Source organism: Symphodus melops (genome assembly GCF_947650265.1).
Source record: "Symphodus melops genome assembly, chromosome: 12".
NCBI classification, from domain to species: domain Eukaryota; kingdom Metazoa; phylum Chordata; class Actinopteri; order Labriformes; family Labridae; genus Symphodus; species Symphodus melops.
The window spans coordinates 12,062,663-12,086,223 of record NC_136702.1 but is presented as its reverse complement, the minus strand read 5'-3'; the positions used below and the strand labels follow the sequence as shown (position 1 = coordinate 12,086,223).

Sequence of the window (23,561 nt, the reverse complement as noted above, 5' to 3'; positions counted from 1 at the left end):
AACCTTTATCATGACTGATTCAGCACTACAACATTAAGTAATGAAATATTTCCCTGTTATCCTCTGATCGCGTACAGATGTTTCCTTTAGGATTATCATGAGTTCGTCGGCAGTAATCAGCACGCACTTTGCTTTAGATATCGCTGTCTTAAGATTATGGTTTAGCATTGTTTATTGAAATAAATAAATGAATAGCTTAGCAATTTTTTTGTTAAATTCAATGTCTTTGTGATTTCTGGTCGGCGTGTGTCCTACAAATGTTGCCCGGGTCAAAGAGTTTTTCTCTTTTCCATGCTGGACAATAAAGCTGCTCTGTGATCAATGTATGTGCGTTTCAGGGACTCTGACACAGAGTAAGTGTCACCTGACTTATCCTGATATAAACTTTTTCGTTGTTTGGTGAAGCTCGATCCAACACTGAAGGATGTCGAGCCAATACTCACAGCTTCAGCTCCTCCAATTGTTTTGTAATGGTTCTCACTTAAAGTACAGATGTGGGACAGCTGCTCTGGAGACGAGCTCTCAGTTTGGCAGCGTGACACGAGGCCAGACTCGATGGGAGCGTTGAAGGCCAACATTTCACAGAAAAGAGGGCTCGGTCATCTGGCCCAGTGAGTTCATCTTCTTCTTTTTTGTCTGTGGTCAGGAGGGAGTCTCTCTGCATTGTTATGTTTGTTCGTGTTTAGGACACACTTTGCACATGTTATATTCGTTTTCTTTCTTTAAAAAACAAACCACTACTGCAAGCTAGTGTTTGACTTCACATCATTTTTCCATGCGTTGTAAACCTCTCATAATCCTCCTTACGCTCTTTCTTTAATTACCCGTAAATGACCCGCTGAGTTATATTTAGGTGTGTGTGTGTTTTGGGCAGGGTGGTCTGCCAGCAGGTGTTGGTGAAAGGCTGCCACACCCTTCTCAACATCACCCCATTAATAACACAGACACAGAATTAGTGTGACTGTAGACTTTAGGGTAACCTGACCCTGGCTCTCTGAGTGCCTGTCACAGCTCATTAGCATTGAGGTGAATTGACGGCTGGTGGAAGTGGTTTCTTTTTTTTTTTCTTTTTTTTTGCATTAGTTGGAGCCTCACCAAGCAGGAAGCCCTTAACTCAGGGCGCCCTCATCCACCCAACAAAGCACTCTACCTATCCAGTCTGTACCTCCACGTAAAGTTCCTCTCAAACAACGTAGAGGTCGAGGAATGAGCCAACAAACGGGTAAAGTCTGTGTTTACGTTTCTGTGTGACACAGTGAGAGTATTAGTGGCTTTGTGTCATTGAATGCAACAGCATACTTCGAGGTGTTGAATCGTCTTTTAATGTGTTTAGGGAAGGACAGCGGGTTCTAAACTCTACGCATCTGTTTAGCAGCCTGACTGAATCAATAGTGTCTATCTGACTTGAATTCCCCGCAGTCAGCACCGCAGCAATCAGCCAACCGGCAACATCTGCTGAATTCTAATGTGATTTCCTGCTCAGGCTGGGAGAGCAGGCTGGCTACAACCTCTGTTCAGATCAAATCAAACTAAAATGAAGTTCTTAAAATCCATTTTTTTCAGCATCCAAACATGTCCATACAGATCTAAAGCATGTCATACTCTTATATTGAGTTTTTGATTCTTTTTGCTGGATTCACATATTTTTTTGGCCCTGTCACTAAGCAGAAGAGTTTCTGTTCTAGAAGGACTCTAATTAGAATTAGTAAATTGATAGGAAACGTATTTGCGATACTTTTCAGTGATTTTTCTGAAGCCTGTTGGGGATCAGACTCCTCGATCAGTGCCTGACTCCATCCTGCTTTTACTCGCTCGTGGAAATAGGCTGGATCACAGGGTTTTTTTCCCCTCATCCATCTTCCTCTCACCCCCCCCCGTGAGCGTCGCTGGAAAAGTAGACGCTGAGCGCTGAACACACACTGATAAATGATCCAACCCGTCGAATGAAAAGAGGAAAAGAACCCCAAGCCGAGCGGTCCACGACGGCCACATTTTCTATTCTTAGCAGTGGAAAATATTCTCCCTTAACCGTCCTCAATATCCTTCATAACAGAACGAGTCGTGGTTGATTCGGCTTGTCTCTATCCAAGTCTTCTGAGGACAAACCTCTGTTGTGTAAATATAGTAAAATGTGTTGTTTTTTTTTCCTGTGGAGGGGCTACGACATTTTCTGCAAATACATTGAGATATTCTTCATCATGTAACTCTGGCAATGAAGTGTTTCTTTTCTAACTGTTTCCAGCTGTTCTAATTCACAAGAGGGCAGAGTGAATCATGCATGTGTGACATAGAGCCAGATTTAAAAGAACTGCTGCAGTGTGTGTATGGACGGGAAAGATAACAGGATAAAGAAAGACCTGTAGAGCTGTTTTTGATAGAGCCGTATTTTTTTGGGGGGGTTACTCTCTGACAACACGTGAATAAAACACTCCTCACGAAATCATTCTGAACACAATAAGAAAACAGTTTGTTATGTTTAGTTTGTTCCCATCAGGAGAATGAGGGAAGGAAGAAAAACTGTGACCACAGTTGTGTCCACGTTTTCTTTCACTAACTCGCTCACTCTCACATTACTGTCAGTGCCACGTCTGCTCCATGAACTGTGGAGGTGAACCTCGGCCTCCTGGTTCTCAAGTTCAAAGCGATGACTCTGGCAGGAGAGTTTCAATGTTTCTCCTCTCTTCTACCTCCGAGTCATCGCACTCTTCTTCATGAAGACGAGACCTCGTCAGTGCATTGGAGACTCCCCCACTGCACCTCGCATGGGAGTTATTTTGGGTTTTCTCATCGTCGACTTTTCTGGCATCGTTTTATTTTGTGTTATGGGAAATGGAAAATGAATATGTGAACCTGTACGAGCTGGAATGGTTTTAGTATTGAGTTAAAACGAAAGAGAGCTGGGAGAAACACGTTTTAGTTTAGTGAAGTAGTTTGCAGAGGAGTGCTCGGCCGTCTAACTTCCTTTTACTAACTATTGTTAGAACTGAAACTCCGATTCAAAAGCGGACTTTCGATTCGAACCAATCCCTGTTTATTGGAGCAGCTAATCCAGTCTGCTGAGCACTTTGTTTTTTAAGCGCCAAATTAAAAAGCTCAATAGAATGTGTTCAAGGTGATCTTCTATTATCTGTAATGTTTTCATTAGCTGATTGCATTAACACCACAGAAGAAAACCTAAAACAAAGCTAACTTTTGTTATTCTGAACTTGCAAAATTCGTTAATATAAATCAAATGTGTGGATTTAAGCCAGCTATCTAATTATTGATCTGAAACTTGCTGGTGAAGAAAAGGATGTGATGATACATCTAAGCCTTGGTTGTGGATGACGCTGTAGGGGTGCAGGTCTTTAAACAGATTGCACCGCTTGTTCAGAACTGACTCGCAGATTGCTGAAGTGATGCTGTGTGCGACGTCAGTCAGCTGTGGTTGGCTGGTTTGTTCCACTTACTTTAATTTTGGGTGGTGACGTTTGATGTGAGCTCAAGCATTTGAAATCACAGCACTTCATTTTTTCTTGCATATGGAATCGATATCGTAGAATACAATCCACAGCATGCTCGGATGCGTACCTGCTATGAAAAGGGAATAGACTGAATCCCTTGTTGCTCTCAACATCAGTGTGCTGATGCTGAGAGCGAGCTAATGTTAGGAGTGTGACTGACGAGCTGCATCAGTGCAACAAAGGAGGTGGAGCAGGTGAACAGAAGAACATGCCAGCAGCGGATTTACCGTGCTCACACTGGCTGCTGCTCAAAGTTTCAGTTTAGTTCAAAAAGCCGGCGCTCCGGTGCATCCCTTCAGTGCTCTTTGAGTCGTGTACCTCTTGGATCCTCCATCTTCCTGCTTTGCCGTACTGAAGCAGAGGCCCATTATCCGCAAAGACAAAACAAAGTGTGCTGGAGTTGGACACGTTTCGTGTTCAGGCTAAGGATGTGTCAAGAGCGTATGTGTGAGATTTCTCTTGTACATCCTTGTTCCAGGAGACCCTTTAAAAGGAACACCATCACTTTTACACTTTGGCCACTGTTAGTCATGACTGTGTGATTAATTATGTCTGGATAGAGAGCGAGAGCTTTCCTGCTCATGTGTGACTAATAACATTGAACAACTTGCATCCAAATAACTCCCATCTTTCCGTCTCTTTCAGAACTCCATGAATCTTCCTCCAGACAAAGCGCGGCTGTTGCGGCAGTATGACAACGAGAAGAAGTGGGAGCTCATATGTGATCAGGTGGGCAATTATCTGCATGAAAGTGTTTGATATATAGTGCTGCACAAGCGTCACACAAGTCCAATATCAGCTTTTGCACCTCCTGTGGACATTTTTGTCAATACAATAAAACCTTCTCCTGCTTCTTCTAACTGGCTAATACACGACTCACTTAAAAAAACACTGCCAGCACAAATGTAAACAAAGGCTCTTTAGTCTTCACGTTATAAATCCTTTCTTCGGAATCTGACCCGGAGCCAGCAGTGACAGGAATTAAGAAAATCTGTAGCTTTACTCTGCTTTCTAGCTAATGATTTGCTTTGTTTTTGTAGTTCATATACAGGCATCAATATGAACGCTGTATCTTAATTTCTAAGTAACTCTCCATAGTTTTAATTTAACCCAAGTACACAGCTGTAAGGCTGTTAATTTTTGGTTTTTACTCTGAACTACCTACAATGATAATCTAAGATATTGCTCTATTGTCTATACTGAGTTTTTAATCGTGCAGGAGGTCTGTTGCTCTGCACATCGTGACCACAGTTCCCATGCTCCATTGCCTGTAAGCCTTTCCCAGCCTTTGCCCACGCCCTCGACTTCCCCGGTCAAGTGGGTTAAGTGGCACAGCAGGAGGCACACACCAGTACACTAGTTAAAAAAAAAAAAAAAGCGTTGCCTGTTATTGGTGTCAGTGCTGCATGTAGGGAATAACAGAGGGTGCACGTTGTGCGGCGAGCTGTGGTCTGAGTGCTCCACTCAGCCCTCGTCCACATAGCCAGAGAGTTTTTCTGCTTCTGTAGGCAGAGGAGAAAAACGGAGGCTAGATAAAGACCACCACCCACTCCAACCGTATTGACAGGCACTGACCCTGAAGGGAGCAGTGCCAGAGAGAGCCGACCTGGCTGCTGATCAGCAGTCAGAGATCCTCTTTCAGTGTGGAGTGGACTCCATGTTCCTCTCGTTTGGCCTGAAGTGTAAATAGATGGTTTCCTTGTTATTGTCATTTCCAAAATATTTCCCAGTGTTTTTCCTAACAAGAATCTTCTTTCTGTCTTATTTTCTTACTGAGAATAAAATGAAACGTGTCCATCTGAATCACTATCATCCTTCTTGAAAACACATTTTATTCAATGAAGTGAAGTTTCATAACTTTATCATATTATATTGTTGTCAAAAGCCAAAAAGTTAATGTTTATATTGTTAGATAATTCCACTTGTTATTGTTTTAAATAAAATATTCCTCTCGTTTTCCCAAGAAGTCTATACCTGTGACAGCACAGGCCCCTCTGGGAGGAAAGTATTTTCTCTCTCATAGCTCCAGTGAATCTCTTTATGTAACTATGGCAACAGTGATGGAGGGAGCCAAAAAGGCGGAGATGACAGGTACTTCCCCTTTGAAAAACAGGCCCTGCAAACGCCACCAGAGGTTGAAATATTTAACATTTTTTGGGCAATTAGGAGAACATATGAAATATGGAGGATGCCCTCGACGTAAAGGTTCAAACTTTCAGCGTATAAAGATGTGATGACTTCCCAGAATCCTTTGCAGTATTATGCCTTTTTCCAACAAGTTTTGTCTCTTGAAGTCTTTCTTCAATATTGTCTCACAATAAAAAAAAAACCTCACCCATACGCTCGATTCAGATCTTCTACATAGTCAAACTTACCCGAACTGCCATAGATCATTTCATAGCCTGTTCATATGTTTTCCTGCAAACCAGACATGTCTTCTCTATAATATAATCCACTGGCCTTCGTTCCGTACATTTCATTGCATGTAACAGGATATGTAAGGTGCTTGCCAAATCATTTATTATTTTGCGGACTGGCAGATAGCTAGCAGAGTGTGTCTGTTTCTGTCAGCTGTAGCCGTGAGAGCCGGCTCTCTTTCCACATGCCTTTCCTGTTTTTGTGAGGCAGACATTCTGGCTGGAATAAATGTGAATGTTGCTGATAATACAGAACAGCCCCGAAATCTGGTCTAACCTCAGTATCTGTAGAATACTGAGCGCCCCCCCCCAGTTAAATGCTAAAGGTGTTGCTGGTTGAAATTTCCCCCCAACCGCCACTGCAGACTACTAGGGCTTAATTTCCAGTTATTGAAGTTTTTGTGCAATCCTGTGAGTACAACTAGCTGAATAATAATAAGACAGGTTGAGGGATTGTGTACCTGCTTCTGCACATGTTCAACGTTTTATTAGTTTGTTGCTGTCTAAACTGTGCGTCTTTAAGAATCACAGAGTCTTATATCCTCAAAGAAGGTCCAAATAGTTTTTGTTTTGGTCACCTTTGTTTCGAGATAAGGGCCCAACCCCTCATACAAGAGAACAAAGAAAGATTTAATGGCCCATGAAGCCACAGAAGAAAGCCTTGAAATTTGAATTTACAACTCCTCCTTGAGTCCTGTAGTGAAGAAACGCAGACACAGGTACTCGTAGGTGTGCTTCTGATGTCTTTACACAAGCTCAGATGAAAATCTACATCTTTTACGATGGAGAAAAGATCAGGAGGTACACTTTCCCCGAGTCACTGAGCTCTGCTAGCTTGTTGCTAAAGTCAAGAAAGCTTCAGCCATCTTTACCATCGTCCTCTGAAAAGTACATGTCCTCACTGATGTGCTCTCCACTGTCTTTTATTCTCTGTTCAATGTAGTGTGGTAGATCAGCACACAGAACCACTCATGCTGCCATGTTGTGACTCTCAGTCTGATCCAAATACTGTTTCCCGCTCGACGCGCTGATCCAAATCCAACACTAATCTCTTGTATTTATATCTAGAGCACAACAGTGAGGGGTTTGACCTAAAACCTCTTCCTGGCTGAACTTAAGACACGTAGGCACACAGCCATACACGTTTAGTCACAATCCCCAGGTAGGTAATGCCTTCTAGCACATTAACACAAATCAATAATAGAAACATCTTTTTTTTTTAGCTCTCGCCGGCTTAACAGCTTAGACAGTCACCGTCTCCCAGCTCGGTGTTATCAGACCATGAGCGTGTGTTTGAGGGTCTTGCCACCTTTCTGATGTCATCTACACAGCTATTGATGCACGAAGTCACTGCGAAGCTTTGAGTATGCTGTTGATACTACGATTTGGAATATCATGACAATTTATTGAGTTTTCGTGTGCAAAACCATTCCTCAACGATCAATCTGTATTTGTTTGTATGCTGCCAATTTATAACAAACGTTATCTCGAGACACTGTACAAAAGAGCGGACTCTTCATTTCATTTACGGAGACCCAACTTCAATCCATCATGAGCACAGGAAGTTATAGCGACAAGACAAACATCCTTTAGAGAGGCAAAAGCAGACTGACGTTGAACAGCCACCTTCTGAAACTGTGACAAACAGAGCAACTATAACAATGAGCATGATAAAATGTAGAGCTATTTCAGTCATAATGGTGAAGGTGTGTGTTGTATTAGCAGTAACAGGTAAGTATGACGATCGACTGATCACTATTTACATTAGCAGCTGCAATGGTGATGAAAGGAGAGGACTGTTTTATATTCATTATAGAAGACAAAGTTGAGCATGTATATTTGTGTTTGATGTTACAGTTCAGCTTGTCCACACACAGACCATTATTCCTGTGCAACACAGTTATCTCTGAATTAGAGCTGAGGTGAGTTTTCTTTGAAGGCACTCCGATCTGCAAAATAGTCTTTAAAAAAAAGCACACGTGACAATCACATAGACTCTTTATAAACTATAGAGCAGCCTCTAAGGGGACCAACTTCTTTTTACGCTCAAAAGTAAAATATATCCTCTAACTCTTCTTTCAATTAAGGGATGTCAAAGTCTGACCAGTTTCAATATGAAGGAATTAAAGTCATCATGGTTGAACCTTCACTAAACTGGATTTGAATTTGATCCTTTTTATTTGAACTAATCCATGGCTCTATCGAGTAAACACTGTCTGAAAATAAAGCAAAATGTATAATATTACTGTGAATTTTTTCTTCCATTTCTAAAAATGTCAGATTTTGCTCTGGTCGTGTTCTTAACCTTGTTTTTTTGTTTTTTTTTTAATGACAGGAGCGTTTCCAAGTGAAAAATCCCCCTCACACGTACCTCCAAAAGCTGAGGAGTTATCTGGACCCCGCAGTCACGAGAAAGGTGAGCCCCCTCTCTAACCTGCTATCCTGCTCTTCTGCACTGGTCCTTCAACAGCTGAAGCTTTTTCCTTCCCCTTTGACCCTCTATCTCTCTTGTCCAGGATATCCCCACTGTAACTGAGGAAAGATTGCACGCAGGGCCTCTTGAGTAGAAAGCTTGGGAAATTGAGTTACAAAACAGTCGAACAGTGTGACTCAATGAGACAGGAGACGGTTTATCTGGAGCGACCAGGCTCAAGAAACCTCTGTCCAGTTTGAAGTGTCATTAAGCAAGACGGTGAATCCATACCATTCCCGTGTGGTGCCATCCGACGGCGGACAGGGCTGCTTTGACCTCTCAGTGAGGAAGAAAAAAAGACAACACAATAACACTGGCTTAAAGGCATCAGAGAGTATAAGAGTGATGAAGACAGAGAGAGGGCTTGAGCTTGCTAATTGCTGCACAGTCATTGCTTCGCTGCATCGCAGAAGCTAACAGACGACACCAGACTTTTTTTTTTTTTTTTATCATGTGGCTACATTGCTTCTGACGTCTGCTATACGTCTGAAGTTGCCAACTCATGCCGTTTCCCTGGCTGCTTAAAACGGAGCAGAAAGGAGTAAGAGGAGGGGGCTCCATGAAACAAAAAAAATCAACCAGCTCTTCAGCTTTGCCAAAATAAAGTCTTTTAGGCCTGAGTGAGCAAGAGCTGTGGGGAGAGGGACGCTGGGAGCCCGTTCTCTGTGATAACCAAATTAACCAACAGACTCTGCCAGAATAACAACAAATTGTTGAATAATTCAATTTGCAGCCACTGGAGTTTAAATTTTGCATCACAATAAGCCAGCTTCAGCAGCATAAACAGCTAGAACGACTGTGGCAAAAAAACCCAAAGAGATCAACATTGGCTCGCATAGAGACACAAATACTCCTAAAACTCCCAGCATATTAAACACATCGAGTTGTTGCTCTACAACACTCCTGGTTGGTTTGATAAGAAGTGAGATATACCACATTGTGAGTGTGCGAGACCGTTTCAGCCCTGCATTATTGATGTTCAGAGAAGTGATTCACAAATATCACATTAGTCTGGAATGCTGCAGGCTTGCCAGTGGCACAGGGAGCTTAACCTATTTGAAGCGTATCCTCATGTTTTGTTTTACGTTAACCTTGACTAAATGTGCAAAGATATTAAGTATAACTGATTGAATTGGTGTAATGTTGGTCTTTGCTGTCCGCCTGAAACTTTTTCTGCTGCTGTCTTGGCCAGGACTCTCTTAATGAAATAATTTTTCTGGTTAAAAAAAACCCTGGAGGGTTTTGTCAGATAAATCCAGACTGTTAAGAGCTCGTCTCAGAGACTTCTATACTTCTGTGCATCCGATGTTTAATGTACAGCCGGGAAGATAAAAGACACAGGAGGTCTGATAAAGGCAGGAAATAAAGGGACAATGACACATGTTCGAGGAGACAAAACACTTTTTAAATGTTCTTCTGATACTTTGTGGGCTGGGGCAGCGACAGTGTCAAGGTTAGACATGACGGCTGGTTTTGGAAATTTGAATAAAATAAGTGTTTCTCTATCCTGCTTCTACCTGAACTGATGAGGTGCTTTTGAGCCAGGCAATAAACGCCCTGCACTCCAGTATGACCTTTTTCCAAACAAGACATTTAATGTTCATCAGTATTCAATATTGTCATGTCTGTTTTAAAGGAAGCTATAGTGATCAGACAAGACGTTTAAGCTTTGTTGATGTGAGCCCGATGGATTGTTTTCACCCATGACATGCAGAGGTTATAAAGCTCCGAGTGTAATCACTTAGTGCCTTCATGGCTGGGGCACCTCAGACAGAGTAAAAAACATTCCCAAGTTTTTTCTCGTTCCGTCTACTAGAGACTTATCTGCAGCTGGTTGTTGGGTCAATGTTAAACCAGCCGAGATTCTTCTCAAAGGCCGGGGCATCAGCTGTTTCTCACATTCCCTCCTGCCTATTGCTTGCTTTGATTAAAAACTAAACATGAGACTGTAAAGTGAAAAAAGTGTATAAAGAGGGAGGGAAGGAGGAAGAGTGAGTATTGTAGAGAGGGTATCGGTGGAGAACGAGCTGGACGGAGAACGAGAGAGACAAAAAAGAAGCAGCGCAGAAGAGAAGAGAGTTATGGGCTTCTTTCTACATTCCTGCTCCATCCCCCTTTTCTTCAAACTCAAAACAATTGCCACTTTGTGCGGCTGTGAGAGAGCTGGAGGTCATTGCCTCTGCTTTCCATAGGCAGGCTCCGGTGCATTCCTCTGGGCAGCTCCCAGCCAATCGGCAGCCAAGGAGGAAGAGCTTCAGTCCAACAAGTCCCCAAGAATGTATCAGCCATTGATTTGTTTCCAGGATGACCTCTCTTGAGCCCACACTCCCCAAAATCTCTTCCTTTCCCCCCCTCAACACTTTTAGTGCTGATTCTCTACTTTTACTTTCCCCTTTCACTGCTCCCTCCCTTTCTCCTCCCCTTCTTCATACCGTCTTCACACCACCACCCCCCCACACACACACACACACACACACACACACACACTGTCGGCTCCTCTCTCTTCCTGCTCTCTGTGTGATGCAGCTGGTAGCACTTAAAAGTGTGGAGTGTAGGGCGTTTGGTGGGAGAAGAAGGAGAAGGGGAGAGGGGGGGCCTCAGGGAGACTGCGCAGTACCCCTAAATATGCTTTTCTTTCCACACAAACACACAAAAGGCTCCTCCCTAATAAAAACACTCTGTTTCTCATCTCCTCATGTGCCAAACATGCCGCCCAGGCCCAAAGACAGAGAGAGAGACAAGCTATGGGAACAGCTCTGTCCTCCGTGGGTGTTAATAATAGGTTAACACAGGCCTGAGATCTGTTTCCTCCCTTAGTCTAACACATCATGGAAAGTGACAAGCTCGTCTTCTCCTCTCCTTTAAATACCTCATTAAAGTTACTGTAGATCATTTGACGAACAGGATTATATTCATCGTTGATTAGACATTCACATCCCTAAGTGAGTACTCTAATAAATAAAGCAAATAGGAAAAAAAGAAGCCGAACAGATTGAGGCTCCCGTTTAAAGGATTTATTGGGGAGTGATGTTTCTGAGAAGGAGCGCGTGTTGCCTCCTTGGTGTGCCGCTCTTTCTTGCTTCTTTTTTTTTTTTTTTTTTTTTTGGGAGGGAAATATTTCGAAAGCATTTTCTTTAATCTTGCCGTTACATGGAGTCAGAATATTTGAGTTGTATTAATTATGACGTACTGTATTTACACGGGGATAGTATTTATAGAGCTGAGTGTTTATTTCACCTCTCCTCTCATCCAGCACTTTGTCCCTCTCTTGTCAGGGATTCCCCCTCCTGTTTGATCAACACTGGTCGGTTACTCGGCCTTTGTTCTGTTGCTGCGGTTGTGTAACAGCCTGGAAGAACCTTTTTTTTGTGTGTGTGTGTGTTGGGTTTTGCAGATCACCTCCTGTTGGAGGACACAATCAAAGAGGGAGCCTCACATGTCCTCTTTGCTCTTTTGTTTTCTGTTTCACTTCTCTCTCCCCCGTGGTAGCCACAGTAACAGAACTGAGAACATGTGAGTCGACATGTGTCGGTGCTGTGGGTTCTGCTGTGTTGGAAAGGTAACCAGTTATGTTGGTTAATATTATCCTGTGTGCTTAAAGGACGGATCACTGCCTCATAAAGAAACCAATGTGAGCAAAATGGATAACGGGAAGTGTTCCATATTCAGAGTTTCCAATGAGTCCGCTCCTTTTTTCTTTTAGCCTACTGAATGGTTTCTGGCAAGTAAAAGGCTCGGTAAACAATCTTATGAGAACATTTGATTTTGTAATCAGCGCACGGCTCGCTTGCTTTCACGTTTAAATATCACTGTGGTTTCTATCCCTGTCCCTGTATCTGACCTTTCCTGCAGAAATAAAAAGATTTTTTTTCCGGCCTTAACATCGCCGCACTACCACTTGATGATTTACAGATCTGCTGCTACAATGAAATATTAAATCCCCCTCTTCTTTTCTCCCGTCCTCAGAAATTCAGACGGAGAGTTCAGGAGTCCACCCAAGTCCTGAGAGAACTGGAAATTTCGTTACGGACCAATCACATCGGGTGAGTCAGTGCAGGGTTGTGTGTGAAGCTCGTGTAGTGTTGAATGTCTTGGAGCTGGTTATATTAGATCAGGGGGGGAAAAGTCTGACATTCCAGACACCCGGAGACGCAGACATTGACACTAACCACCACTACCGCCACCATCCCCCATTCATCTCAGCACTGCGGCCTAATATTACCCAGAAAGCCATGTGGCGATGCAGAAAAGATGACTCCATCGATTGTTTTGGGCAGGTGACATATGAACAACGTCTGGAAGGAAAACACATTTTTTCTTGCAGTGGTAGAGCTGCAAAACCTGACACCTCAGTCTGCCTTCATAAAGAGGACTTACTGCGCATGTTACTAAAGAGATCAGGATTTCACAACAGATACAGACACAGAGGGACTCATGGGTAATTCCAGGTATTCCAAGAAAACAAGCCTCAACCTGAGGGAGCAGATATTGATTCAGAGTTAGTACAGTCATCCACAAACAAAGATCGATATCTCAATGAGCGCAGCACACTGTCTTAGTGTTTAGTCTTAGTCTAGATCACAGGGTGTGTCATGGTGATTAGAGACCCTGATAGACGGAGACTATGATGGATTACCCCACTTCACTAATGAGGCCCTAATGCACTCTGGGATCTGTAGGATCCAATGGCCTCATTCATCAAAGTATATGAGTGTGTAACGGATTGTCCTTTGTTTTTTCTTTTGTTTCACTTGTAACAGTGCTTACACACCAGGAAACAACTTATTGATTATTATCAATTAAAAGAAGGAGGAACACAGATGTACAGCTATTTCTGATTACAAAGAGGCGCACACAGTCCAAACATGTACTATTAAAAGGAGAGTTCTACCAATTTTTAGTAACGCAGTCTGTTTTCAGATCTTGGTAAAAGGCCCAAAAGTTATGTGACTGGAGACAGCTTCGCTTGGGGCAGCCACAGGAGGCTTCAAGAAAGTTAGAAAATGTATAACAAGGGTTAAGAAGCTGTAAAGGTTTTATAACCCTCTCTCTCCTCCTTATATAGCGCCTCATTTCTGCTTAAGAATTTAAGGCCACGGCTGGAATCCTGCACTTGATTCTCCATCCCACCTGTTGGTCACGTAGGATTGTGGATATTATAAGATCAACTGTTTACAGGGAGGAAATACATAAATGTATGAATGAAACTATGTGTTGCTACTTCATGCATTTAGTTTTATCCTTTGACTTAGAAGTGATAAAAATGGACGACTATAGAGGTGTTGTGTAGTTTTGTTATTGTAGATAAGAGTTCCTTGTTGTGTGGTGAGGGATGCTTGAATATGATAAAGTGATTTTCTCTGTGTTCAGAGTGTGAAGTTTTGCTACGCATCAGACTGTGTGTCAGATGGCTCCTAAATGAAACGCTGGGATTCTTTGGTACAAATAAGGATGACTGTCTGTGAGTTTACAGGATGTTGAAGATTGGTGGTCACAGGAGACAATGAGACGCTATCAAGGACAGGAAGAGGCAGCCATGAGAGCATCAGCTCTGTTGTGACAGAGAAGATGTAAAGATAAACTGCTTATATAACCGTCACAAGACCTCAAATCCACACACACACACACACACACACACACACACACACACACGCGCACACATTGTCTTTACTGCATCCCGGCTTAATCCTTTTTTTTTTTTTTTTTTTTTTAAGTTTTCCTGCTCACCTCCCACACAAGTATTACTTTACGTCTTCTTGTCTGTTGCACCGACTCTCACTCAAATCATCTCATGTTTCTGACAGCACAATCTCTCACACTCCTACAACCTGATTACACTCTGCTCCCGTTCTGCCTCAAACTAAAATAAACTCCAACCGCAGCCAGAAACGACATCCGTCTGGCAAATCAGTTGAGGCATTGTTTACATGGATTAACTCTTTTTAGGGATGTTGGTAAACTAGATTACATGAATAATCCATCTAATCTAGATTAAACCATGTAGCATTACTATAACTGCAAAAGGAGAGACTGTATAATGGATGGTGGTGGTGACGGAGCAACATGTCACCCGCTAAGCCAGTGAATGATGACTGCTTCTTTTCAGAGGTGAAACAGACAAATGTTTCCAACGTGGAGTTGTTTATAAAAGGAGAGATTGTCCCTGGACGATCACTGCCGATGACAACCACGGTTCTCTGCCTGCTTCTCACATGTTGCTCAGTGGTCAACAATATGTGGTGAATAGGAGAATTGTTAAGATAGTGTCCTGTGGTAATGATTACCATGTGGCCAGATGAGGCCACACCCCCCCAAAGCCTTTTTTTTTTTTTTCAAAAAACACTCTGGGTCCCAACAGGCCCCACTTTACTGGCTGCTCTTGTTAGTCATACACACTTGTAGTTACTGGTACACGGCAGGGGAGCCAATGAAAAAGAAGCAAGTGGACATTTAAAACGTCTAGCTTTACAGCATCATCAGCCCAGCACCACTCCAAAAAAGCCTGTGTGTCATTATGTTTACGTCCTGCAAATTCCTTTTAATCACTGAGCAGTCAGGCCTCCATTAAAAAGACATGGTTCCTTCATGGGCTGCCATTAAATAAACATGCTCTGTGATGTTCAGCTCATAAATATGGAGGGAAAGTCACACAGGCCAAAGTTAGCAGGTGCATTCCTGCAAGAAAATCAGCTTCTCTGTGCAGAATAAAAAATGAAAGCTACTGAACAGGTGGCCTTCTTTGGACTTTGAGAGTGAGCTTTTGATCAGCATGTGGGCTTGTCTCTTTTAGAGTTTTATGTGTGGCGGTGGTAGGGGGAAAAATGAGACGATGTGTCCGTGTGTAAAAGCTGGTGCTTTAATAAACACATGCAGGTGTTTTCTGCTCGGAGCCAGGAAGCTTCCTTGACCGGGTCATTACACTTCTTACTGGCCAGGATAGGGAGAAATGGAGGGTGACTATCCTGGAAACATGCATCAGGGTTAGGAATGGTCAAAGCCTGCTGAGAGTGTTCAATGAGAAAATGATAAGCATTACAACTATAAACTTTTAAAACTCTTTCATATAATTTAAACTGCAAATGATGGACTGTCAATGATTTCAGATGTGAGGTTTAATGTTTTGTTGTCAGCCATGTTGATCAGTAACATGAAGCAACTGTGGGCAAATTTTAAATTTCTATAAAAATATATATGAAACGAGAAGTCTTGTGTTTTTGCTGATCCTGTTCATGTTTGTGACGTATACTTTATGCAAATCTTGTCATGCTGCCTTTTTAACTTGCAAACTTCTCATCCCTGTAAACTAAGCTGTGAGAGACTGTTTAGTTGTTAATCACCTTGCTGGACTATGACCTGGTGAAAGTCATAACAGGCGTGAGAAATTCACATGCTTAACATGTTAGAATTATGTAAATCCACAAAATTTAACAATGAATGGAAAAGTAAGAGCCACATTTTCCTCCTAACATGTTGAGTGTTACTTTTTGAATGTAAAGGGTTTTGTAATTTCAAAGTAAAGGCATTTAGGTTAAAACTGTTAAAGACTGAGCTTGCTCTGCTTCTAACTGCTGAACCAATATTTTTAAAAAGACGCTGACTAAATGATTTTAGAAATGTTTATGAGCTGATAAAAGTTTTGTGGAGTGAAAGGTTTTTTTTTTTTTCTCCCCCGATTCTCCTCAGGTGGGTGAGAGAATTCTTAAATGAAGACAACAAAGGTCTGGACGTGCTGGTGGAGTACCTTTCTTTTGCACAGTATGCCGTCACGTAAGTCACTACCAGCTCGTTCTCTTTATGTCTCTATTATCTATATGCAACACTGACAACACAATGCTGCTATTCTGCACGAGCACTGAAGCATCTTCCCACTGCTCCAGCACGTCTGTGTGCTGCTGCCTGCTTGGAGAAACACTGAGTCACTCAAGGCTCGTTGCTGACACATTGGCACTGTGTATTATACCAACCATACGCTTCTATTCATAGATTGACGATGTGATTATTAGTCAGTCACAAGGCCTGTGTTCAGGGCCAGAGAGCCACACAGTTGGGTTTTAATTCACTCTCTACTCTACCATATGTTATTATGGTCTGTCCACATTATGAATGGTTAGCCGTAAAAGTGTGTTTACACTCGGTACCACTGCAGCAGCATTTAAAAGTCATGGAACAAGCGGTCTAAAAACAGACATAGATCATAGCAGGTATGCTGCGACTAGCAGGTTTTTTTTTATTTTCCAAAGTTTCTGCCAAGTACAACAAAACATGAGACGTTTTCTTACCTCCAATGTCTAAATCCAAAATCTAAAAAATGAAGCACTTCTAGCACTCTCTGAAAAGTCCTTGACTTAGTCAAACTTACATCTGTCCAGACAAGTGGCTCACTAACTAGCTTGTTTGGCATAGTGTTGACGGTGCAACACTTGTTAGCTGCTTAGCTTAGCTTCATAGAAAAAGAAAAGCATTTCTCACAGGTGACTTTTATCAAAACAAAGTAAGCTTGCTCAGGCATCAAATACTTTCCTATGATGTTTTAGTGAAGATAAGATATGATCAAATAATCATTACTAATCCCCATTAGTTACTTTTACAGTTTACTTTTGAGAAAAATGCAGCCTCAGATCTATAATTTTTTTTAACCAACGGATCTCGCATGACAAAATTGGTGCAAGCCATAATAGCTTTATCTTTTCATTTGAATTTGATAGAACAAACTCAATGCTTATCTATGTTTATGCTGTAATAGGTTTGATGAGGAACTTTTGGAGAACAACCCTGAAGCTGCGATGGACAAGTCTAAGCCCTGGAGCCGCTCTATAGAAGACCTGCATGGAGGAGGCACCCTGCCGTCTCCCATGACCGGGAACGGCTTGACCCGTGCTGGGAGACATTCTACGTTACGGTAGGAATCACAGACTCAGCGTTAGCTCAGTTCACCTTAAACCACATGTTTTTGTGTGATTCATAACTTCTAATAGCTAACTCTTCCCCCACCCCCATCTTTCCAAAGTAATGTGGCCTTATTTCCAGAAGTCACACTCTTCATATGATGCCCCTTCATGTTGTCATGAGACCTGTAAGACTTTAAATGGCTTAAAACACTGCGGACAAATCCCATTTGTCTTGATCATTTGCGTTGTGATAGTTCCTGTTTTTGCACATGATTGTGACGAGTGAGCGACGGCAGTGTCTCATGTGACAGAGGACCCAGCAGAGGGAGAGATCCATCTTTTATGGAGCAAATCCTTTTTTGTTGGTTTTGTTTCTGTGAACACCAACGGACCACTTAAACTCCAAATCCAGTTCCAGTGTGCAGAGGATTTCACAACAATTAATTCATAAGCTCATGCTAATATATGCTCGGAAGCACAAATCCCATTCAGTCGTGCATTATGTCTCTAATCCTCCCCATCATTCCACTGCTGTGTCTGTACAGCAGTTACCTTCGTGTTCTCATTATGGAAAATACACGCCTAAACATTTACTTATTCTACGTTTTCACTGTTTTACTGCTCTTTATTATCCAACATTTCACTTATAGAGGATCCATTTTGACCCATGGCTGACTTTGTAATGTTACATCGTCTCACCTAACCTGTGTTTCTGCTGCATTCAGAAGTGTTGAGCATTTACAGTGTGGTAAAGGTTCAGTAAAGGCTTACTGTCTTTTCTCCTCTGTCCTGGTGTTCTTTCATAGTCATCTTCTTCTCTGTCTGCCAGACTTCGAAAGCAGGCAGGTCTCAGGTTCACTCAGCTGAGCTTTCCTGCAGCCTTTACCCTGCATCCTTGCTCCCTTTCTGACACACACACACACACACACACACACACACACACACACACACACACACACACACACTCAGCAACCCCCTGCTCATTGTACTTTATAACTCCCTGCTAGTGCTGCCCAGTTTATTTGTCCCGCTGTCTGTGTCGGGGATGTGAATTATTTGTACTGCCAGTCTCCCCTCCCGCGTCTGACACTGAATTCTCCTTCCCTCGGAGCAAATCTTTTTCTTTTCTTTTTTTTTTTCTGCCCTCATTGTTCTGGCCTCTGTGCCTGTGTGCTGCTTGTGTGGCTTCCTAAATGCCATTCTGCACAGAAGCTTGCTTAGTTTCTCCAAAAGGCTTTCACTAGACCACTAGGGGTAGATGATTTTAGGTAGTCTCCAAAAAAAAGACTTCTGTATTTTGGTTGCATTCTCTGCTTTGCTCTTGTCTATGAAGCTGTAAGTCAAATTGGTATTCATGGCCATAATACAGAATCATTTTCCCTTCATTTATTTCTTGCTTGATTAGAATGATGAGAGATCTGAACGTTATATTAAAAGTGTATGTGTCTTCTTAAATGGCCCTCTTGAAGGACTCAGAGAACAGTGAGCTGTCCTAAGTGCTCCAAAATAAACCGGTACGTCTGATGAGCTACAAATAGTTTACTAGTAATGCATAGCTGTGTTACACCTGTGTTTTATAGCTTGTAGTTCCAGTTGTAGTGGTTCATGTTCTGTGGTCTCATGTAGACTATGCCCTGTGTTGCTTTTTTGTGTGTATTGATTTTTTTTTTTGAAGCAGGACATCAAATCCTGGACGGCTCTGAATTTTTCGCCAGCGAGATATGAACATATCAGCCCCTCTGGATCAAAAATATATTCCTGTTTTATCGTCAACAAATGTGTGGGCAAATACAAAGAATTTTAGTATGTATTAAAACTCCATGTATGTGCCCACATTGCATGGCCTATAAAAACAGATTCTAATTCTGATCACTCAAGCTTCAAAACTTTGAAATTGAAAGTTTTGTTCTTTTCTCAAAAACACCTCGAAAAAACGTCATTGTTTTTTTACCTGCTCTATAAAGTTTAGAGGAGGTATTTTCACAAGTCAGCGCAGGTCAAGGTGTCGGTACATTTGTTGCGTCATCATTTCTCCTTTCCTTGGTGCGAGATTAAGAAATGTAGTTAGTCATTTCCTCCTTCTAGTGCCACGCCTCAGTTAGTGTGTGGATTCATCAGGAGAGGAATACCCTGTATAAACTCTTGCTATGACCATCTTTTCTGCTTGCCTGATTGATGAATAAGTGTTGTTCATTACTCAGCAATGTAGAAAGACGAGGATTTGTAAACTACTTCGGAGAGGGCCCTTCTCCTTGAAATCTGTAGTCTTGATCAGACACACACACACGGCATGTTGTGACTCGGGGAGGAGAAGTGCCTTCAGGCGTGGGAGCTAACACGTATCAGCTTATTTATCAGTATCCTGAAGACACATTTTTTTCTCTCGCTTTCCAGCTAGTAATCAAACCTTGTGACCAAAGTCTAAAAGTAAATATTTGTTCCCCTCTGACTAGCTGTGCACATTATTTCAACATTTCTGTGTTATTGTGAGAGCTCCAGCAGGAGGAGGGGGGGGGGGGGGAGCCTTTGTTTTTGTTCTCATAATGCTGCACAATCACTGTGCTGCATGCAAATGACTGGCTTCGATTGTGTTAGCTGTAAGTGATATCTCTGTGAAGGACATCAAATTAAAACACTGAAAGAGGGCATCCTCTGGGTCCTGGCAAGGCTGTAGATTATATGGCCTTTGTGAGTGTTAATGTAATGTGGCGTGGCAGTTTAATGGCCTCCCTGTTAAGAGAGAGGGGGTGTGTGGTGAAGGCTCAGTCACAAATGGCATCTGTTTTCTTGGGGGTTTTTTTCCAGGCCTGAGATGTTTGTGCTTGGATACTTGTGGACTCAAGACATCCTTTTGTTAAAATATATTTTCTTTATCGTTGCAGTTGCAACACGCTGCCGAGCCGGAGAACCCTAAAAAACTCCAGACTGGTCTGCAAGAAAGACGACGTCCACGTCTGCATCATGTGCCTGCGTGCGATTATGAACTACCAGGTCAGCCCTCTGCTCTCACCCTCACACACACACACACACACACACTGCATGTCCCTCCGGACTCGAGCACACTTATCTAACCCAGGACAAATTCAATTTGTTCCCCTGTTTGTCCTCCATGTTTCATTTATTATGCAGAGCAAGATAGCTCTTTCCTTATTTCCTGGCTCCTCTTCTTTGTTAATTAGCTTATTTGTCTTTGTGTTTCATTTTGCAGTATGGCTTCAACATGGTCATGTCACACCCACACGCTGTGAATGAAATTGCACTAAGTCTTAACAACAAAAACCCAAGGTAAGTTGAAGAAAATGCTCAAAATAATTTTTTCTTTAATGGCTTCAAAGTCATTTTAAAAAAAAGAGGATTATTGTGTCTGGTAATCTAAAAGATAGCATTAGAGAGTTGTTACATGTGCTGCAAAACAAGCACATAAATCTTTCTAACAAAGACTCAGATCACTAATGGAAAATCCAGAAACCTGATATTTGTCCAAGTGCACCTGCACAGTCTGATCCAGACTGAGTGTCTTTGTAGCTCAGGGGCACATTCATCCTAACAGATGGGTCAGGGCAAGGCAAGCACACTCCACTACACTGGGAGCTGCTCACTGAGACAGCCACCAGATGAATTCACTTCTGTGTGTGTGTGTGTATGTCCTGGGGTGTGTGTGTGTTTTCACTTAGTGCCCAAAGGCTCAGGACTTCCTCAAAAGTTGATGTGAAACCACTTCGCATCACCTGTCACATGTCGTCTCATCCGCACAGAGCAATCCTGCATGAGTGAACTGAAGACTGACACACACACACACACACACACACACGCGTACACACACACACACACGCGTGTACACACACACACACACACGGCCTGAAGTATTCATTTTTTATCCCTGCCTTTTATCCAGTCAGAAAAAAAACGACCTTTTTCCTTCTTGGTAATGACATTACAAAACTTTTTCCCCCCATGCCCCCATGGTACGTTTAAAGCAGACCTCATATTTGATGAGTCAGCATAAGAAAGTTTTATTAAAAAACGTGTGTAATAAGTATTAGAAATAGAGAAATAGATAAATAGATGAAAATAAAAAAGTTTGATTGTCATTCATTCTAAGCCCAACACTACACTGTCTTCCACTTTGTTTTCTTCTTCGTTAAACACAGGCTCGCTGCAGTGCCGCTACCTTTCATTTCCTAACCACCTGTTTCGTCATTTTCCCGTGTTTTACAGAACGAAAGCTCTGGTCCTGGAGCTCCTGGCGGCAGTTTGTCTCGTGAGAGGAGGCCACGAGATTATTCTCTCTGCATTCGACAACTTTAAAGAGGTATGATGCTGGAAGCGGGCTCTGAGGAGACAAATATGTCATTACATTTCGACTGTGCAATTTCAAACAGTGACTCAGCCCCCGAGGAATGCCCCCCCCCCCCCCCCCCCCCCCCCCCCACACACACACACACACACACACACACACACACACACTCCTCTCTTGCAGATGTGAGACCAGCAGATTTCTCATTCCTGTAGAGGGATAGCATCTAGGAATGAGGTTTTCTTTTTGTGCACAGATTACAGACAGCAGCAGCGTAGCTGCATAACACAGGAGAGCAAACAGTTACGTGTGCGAGGACTGGATTTGGCAGACGCATCAACGCTCAGAACAGCAGAGAGGAGGATGTAACACACAGCCTTGCCTGACCCTTGGCTGTCTGGGTTAGAAGTTGTGGCTGCTGAAGTAAAAAAGAAAAAAGTGGGAGGCCTATGATGGAGTGGCTCCACTTTGTAGCATATTGCCTGCAAAAAATGGGCAGACTGTAGTTCATGCAATATTTACAGCCCTGAATGAAATATTGAGTGTTGTTCTCAGTGGCATTGGCATTAGCTGGGGGAGAATCAGGCTAAGAATGTCACCCCACTAATTAGACAAAGTTAGTGTCATAATAGCGAGGTATTCAAGGACACGTTTTTTCAGAGTTGTAAGAGCAGATGTAGGTTGTTTATTTTTTTTTAGTAAAGCTTTTAAATTGCACTGGGGTCATTAGATTGAGTTTGCCGAGTGACTTTGATAGCTTGTGTTTGATGAAGAAGGCTCAGGGTTGAGAGTGGTAGCATTACTCAGAGGTTTTTTGGATACACTCCCCCTTCTTCTTTCTTTGTTCTTCATCATGCTTCATCTCCATCATTGCCCTCCGATTGAACTCTCTGAACCACAGAGCATCTCTCTCCCTCTGTCTCTCTTTCTCTCTCTCTCTCTATCTCCCTCTGTCTCTCTCTCCCTCTGTCCCTCTCTCTCTCTCTCTCTCTCTCTCTTTATCTGACTGTATCTCTTCCTTTCACTGGCTGTAATAAAACCATAGTATATGTAAAGGTTGTACTGCAAGCAGTATTGAACACAGATGTGTTCAGGCAGCCATTTGTAAAAGTGAAGACTCATCTAGCAGCTGTACATGATAGTTATCATAATCAGTACAACTTCAATCTGCCATCTGCTCTTACTCTCTGTGAGGTCACAGGGATCTGTGATGCACTTTGTACACATTGTCACTGACTGAACACTGTTGTTTTTACAAATGGTTATTATAAAATGTGGATTCCTGGCTTATCATTCATGTAATCATTCATTTTATGGGATTCACATTTATGCAATTCTGGGATGGATTTCAAGAGTCAGCGTTGGCTGCCTGCACTTCAATTAATGGAATAATTGAGATGCGGTTTGTTTTGTAGGTGTGTATGGAGATGCAACGGTTCGAGAGGCTAATGGAGTATTTCAAGAATGAGGACAACAACATTGATTTTATGGTTTGTGCACACACACACACACACACACAAACAAGCAATTGCCCCCAAAAACCTAAATTCAGTACTTTTTTTTTAACTGAAGCGTGAAGTTGATACTGACCGACATAAAACAGGTTCTGAGACTCACTTTCACCTCTGAGTTAAGACACAAGAGGTTCACGAGAAATCCATCAATAAAGATCGAAACGCATGAATCAAATGGCTCCCCCTGATTGGAGCTCAGAGAACTCTCCTTTCTCGTTTGTTTTAGTCAAAGTTCAAAAATAAGTCTTCAAAGAGATTTGTGATACACCCTCAAAGGACTACAAGTGACACCAAACAAGTTTCACCTCGCCAAGTAGTCTCAATCGTCCAGGTAGATAAGACACTAAGAAAGGAAGTTCCCACTAACGGGGCACTAATCCAGTGTGTACGTCCATGTAAGTGTGGTAATGTCTGTGCGATCAAACACATGCTGTGTTTAAACAGTCCTTCAAAAGGTTTTCTGTCACCA

The 23,561-nt window shown here is 42.4% G+C and overlaps 2 protein-coding genes across 7 annotated transcripts in view; both read left to right on the top strand.

Moving 5' to 3' along the window:
* The window catches only part of pttg1ipb (PTTG1 interacting protein b), an 82,183-nt gene that overhangs the window by 22,686 nt on the left and 35,936 nt on the right, over nucleotides 1–23,561 (top strand). The gene's annotated exons all lie outside the window — the stretch shown is intronic.
* fmnl2a (formin-like 2a) overlaps nucleotides 1–23,561 on the top strand; it is a 46,076-nt gene that overhangs the window by 11,551 nt on the left and 10,964 nt on the right. For all 6 annotated transcript variants that reach the window (XM_079358093.1, XM_079358094.1, XM_079358090.1 and 3 more), the window contains exons 2-10: nucleotides 4,149–4,232; nucleotides 8,256–8,336; nucleotides 12,360–12,436; nucleotides 16,077–16,160; nucleotides 17,137–17,292; nucleotides 20,164–20,272; nucleotides 20,490–20,566; nucleotides 21,500–21,593; nucleotides 22,994–23,068. In XM_079358093.1, the coding sequence (XP_079214219.1) occupies nucleotides 4,149–4,232; nucleotides 8,256–8,336; nucleotides 12,360–12,436; nucleotides 16,077–16,160; nucleotides 17,137–17,292; nucleotides 20,164–20,272; nucleotides 20,490–20,566; nucleotides 21,500–21,593; nucleotides 22,994–23,068 (837 nt within the window). The remainder of the gene's footprint in view (nucleotides 1–4,148; nucleotides 4,233–8,255; nucleotides 8,337–12,359; nucleotides 12,437–16,076; nucleotides 16,161–17,136; nucleotides 17,293–20,163; nucleotides 20,273–20,489; nucleotides 20,567–21,499; nucleotides 21,594–22,993; nucleotides 23,069–23,561) is intronic.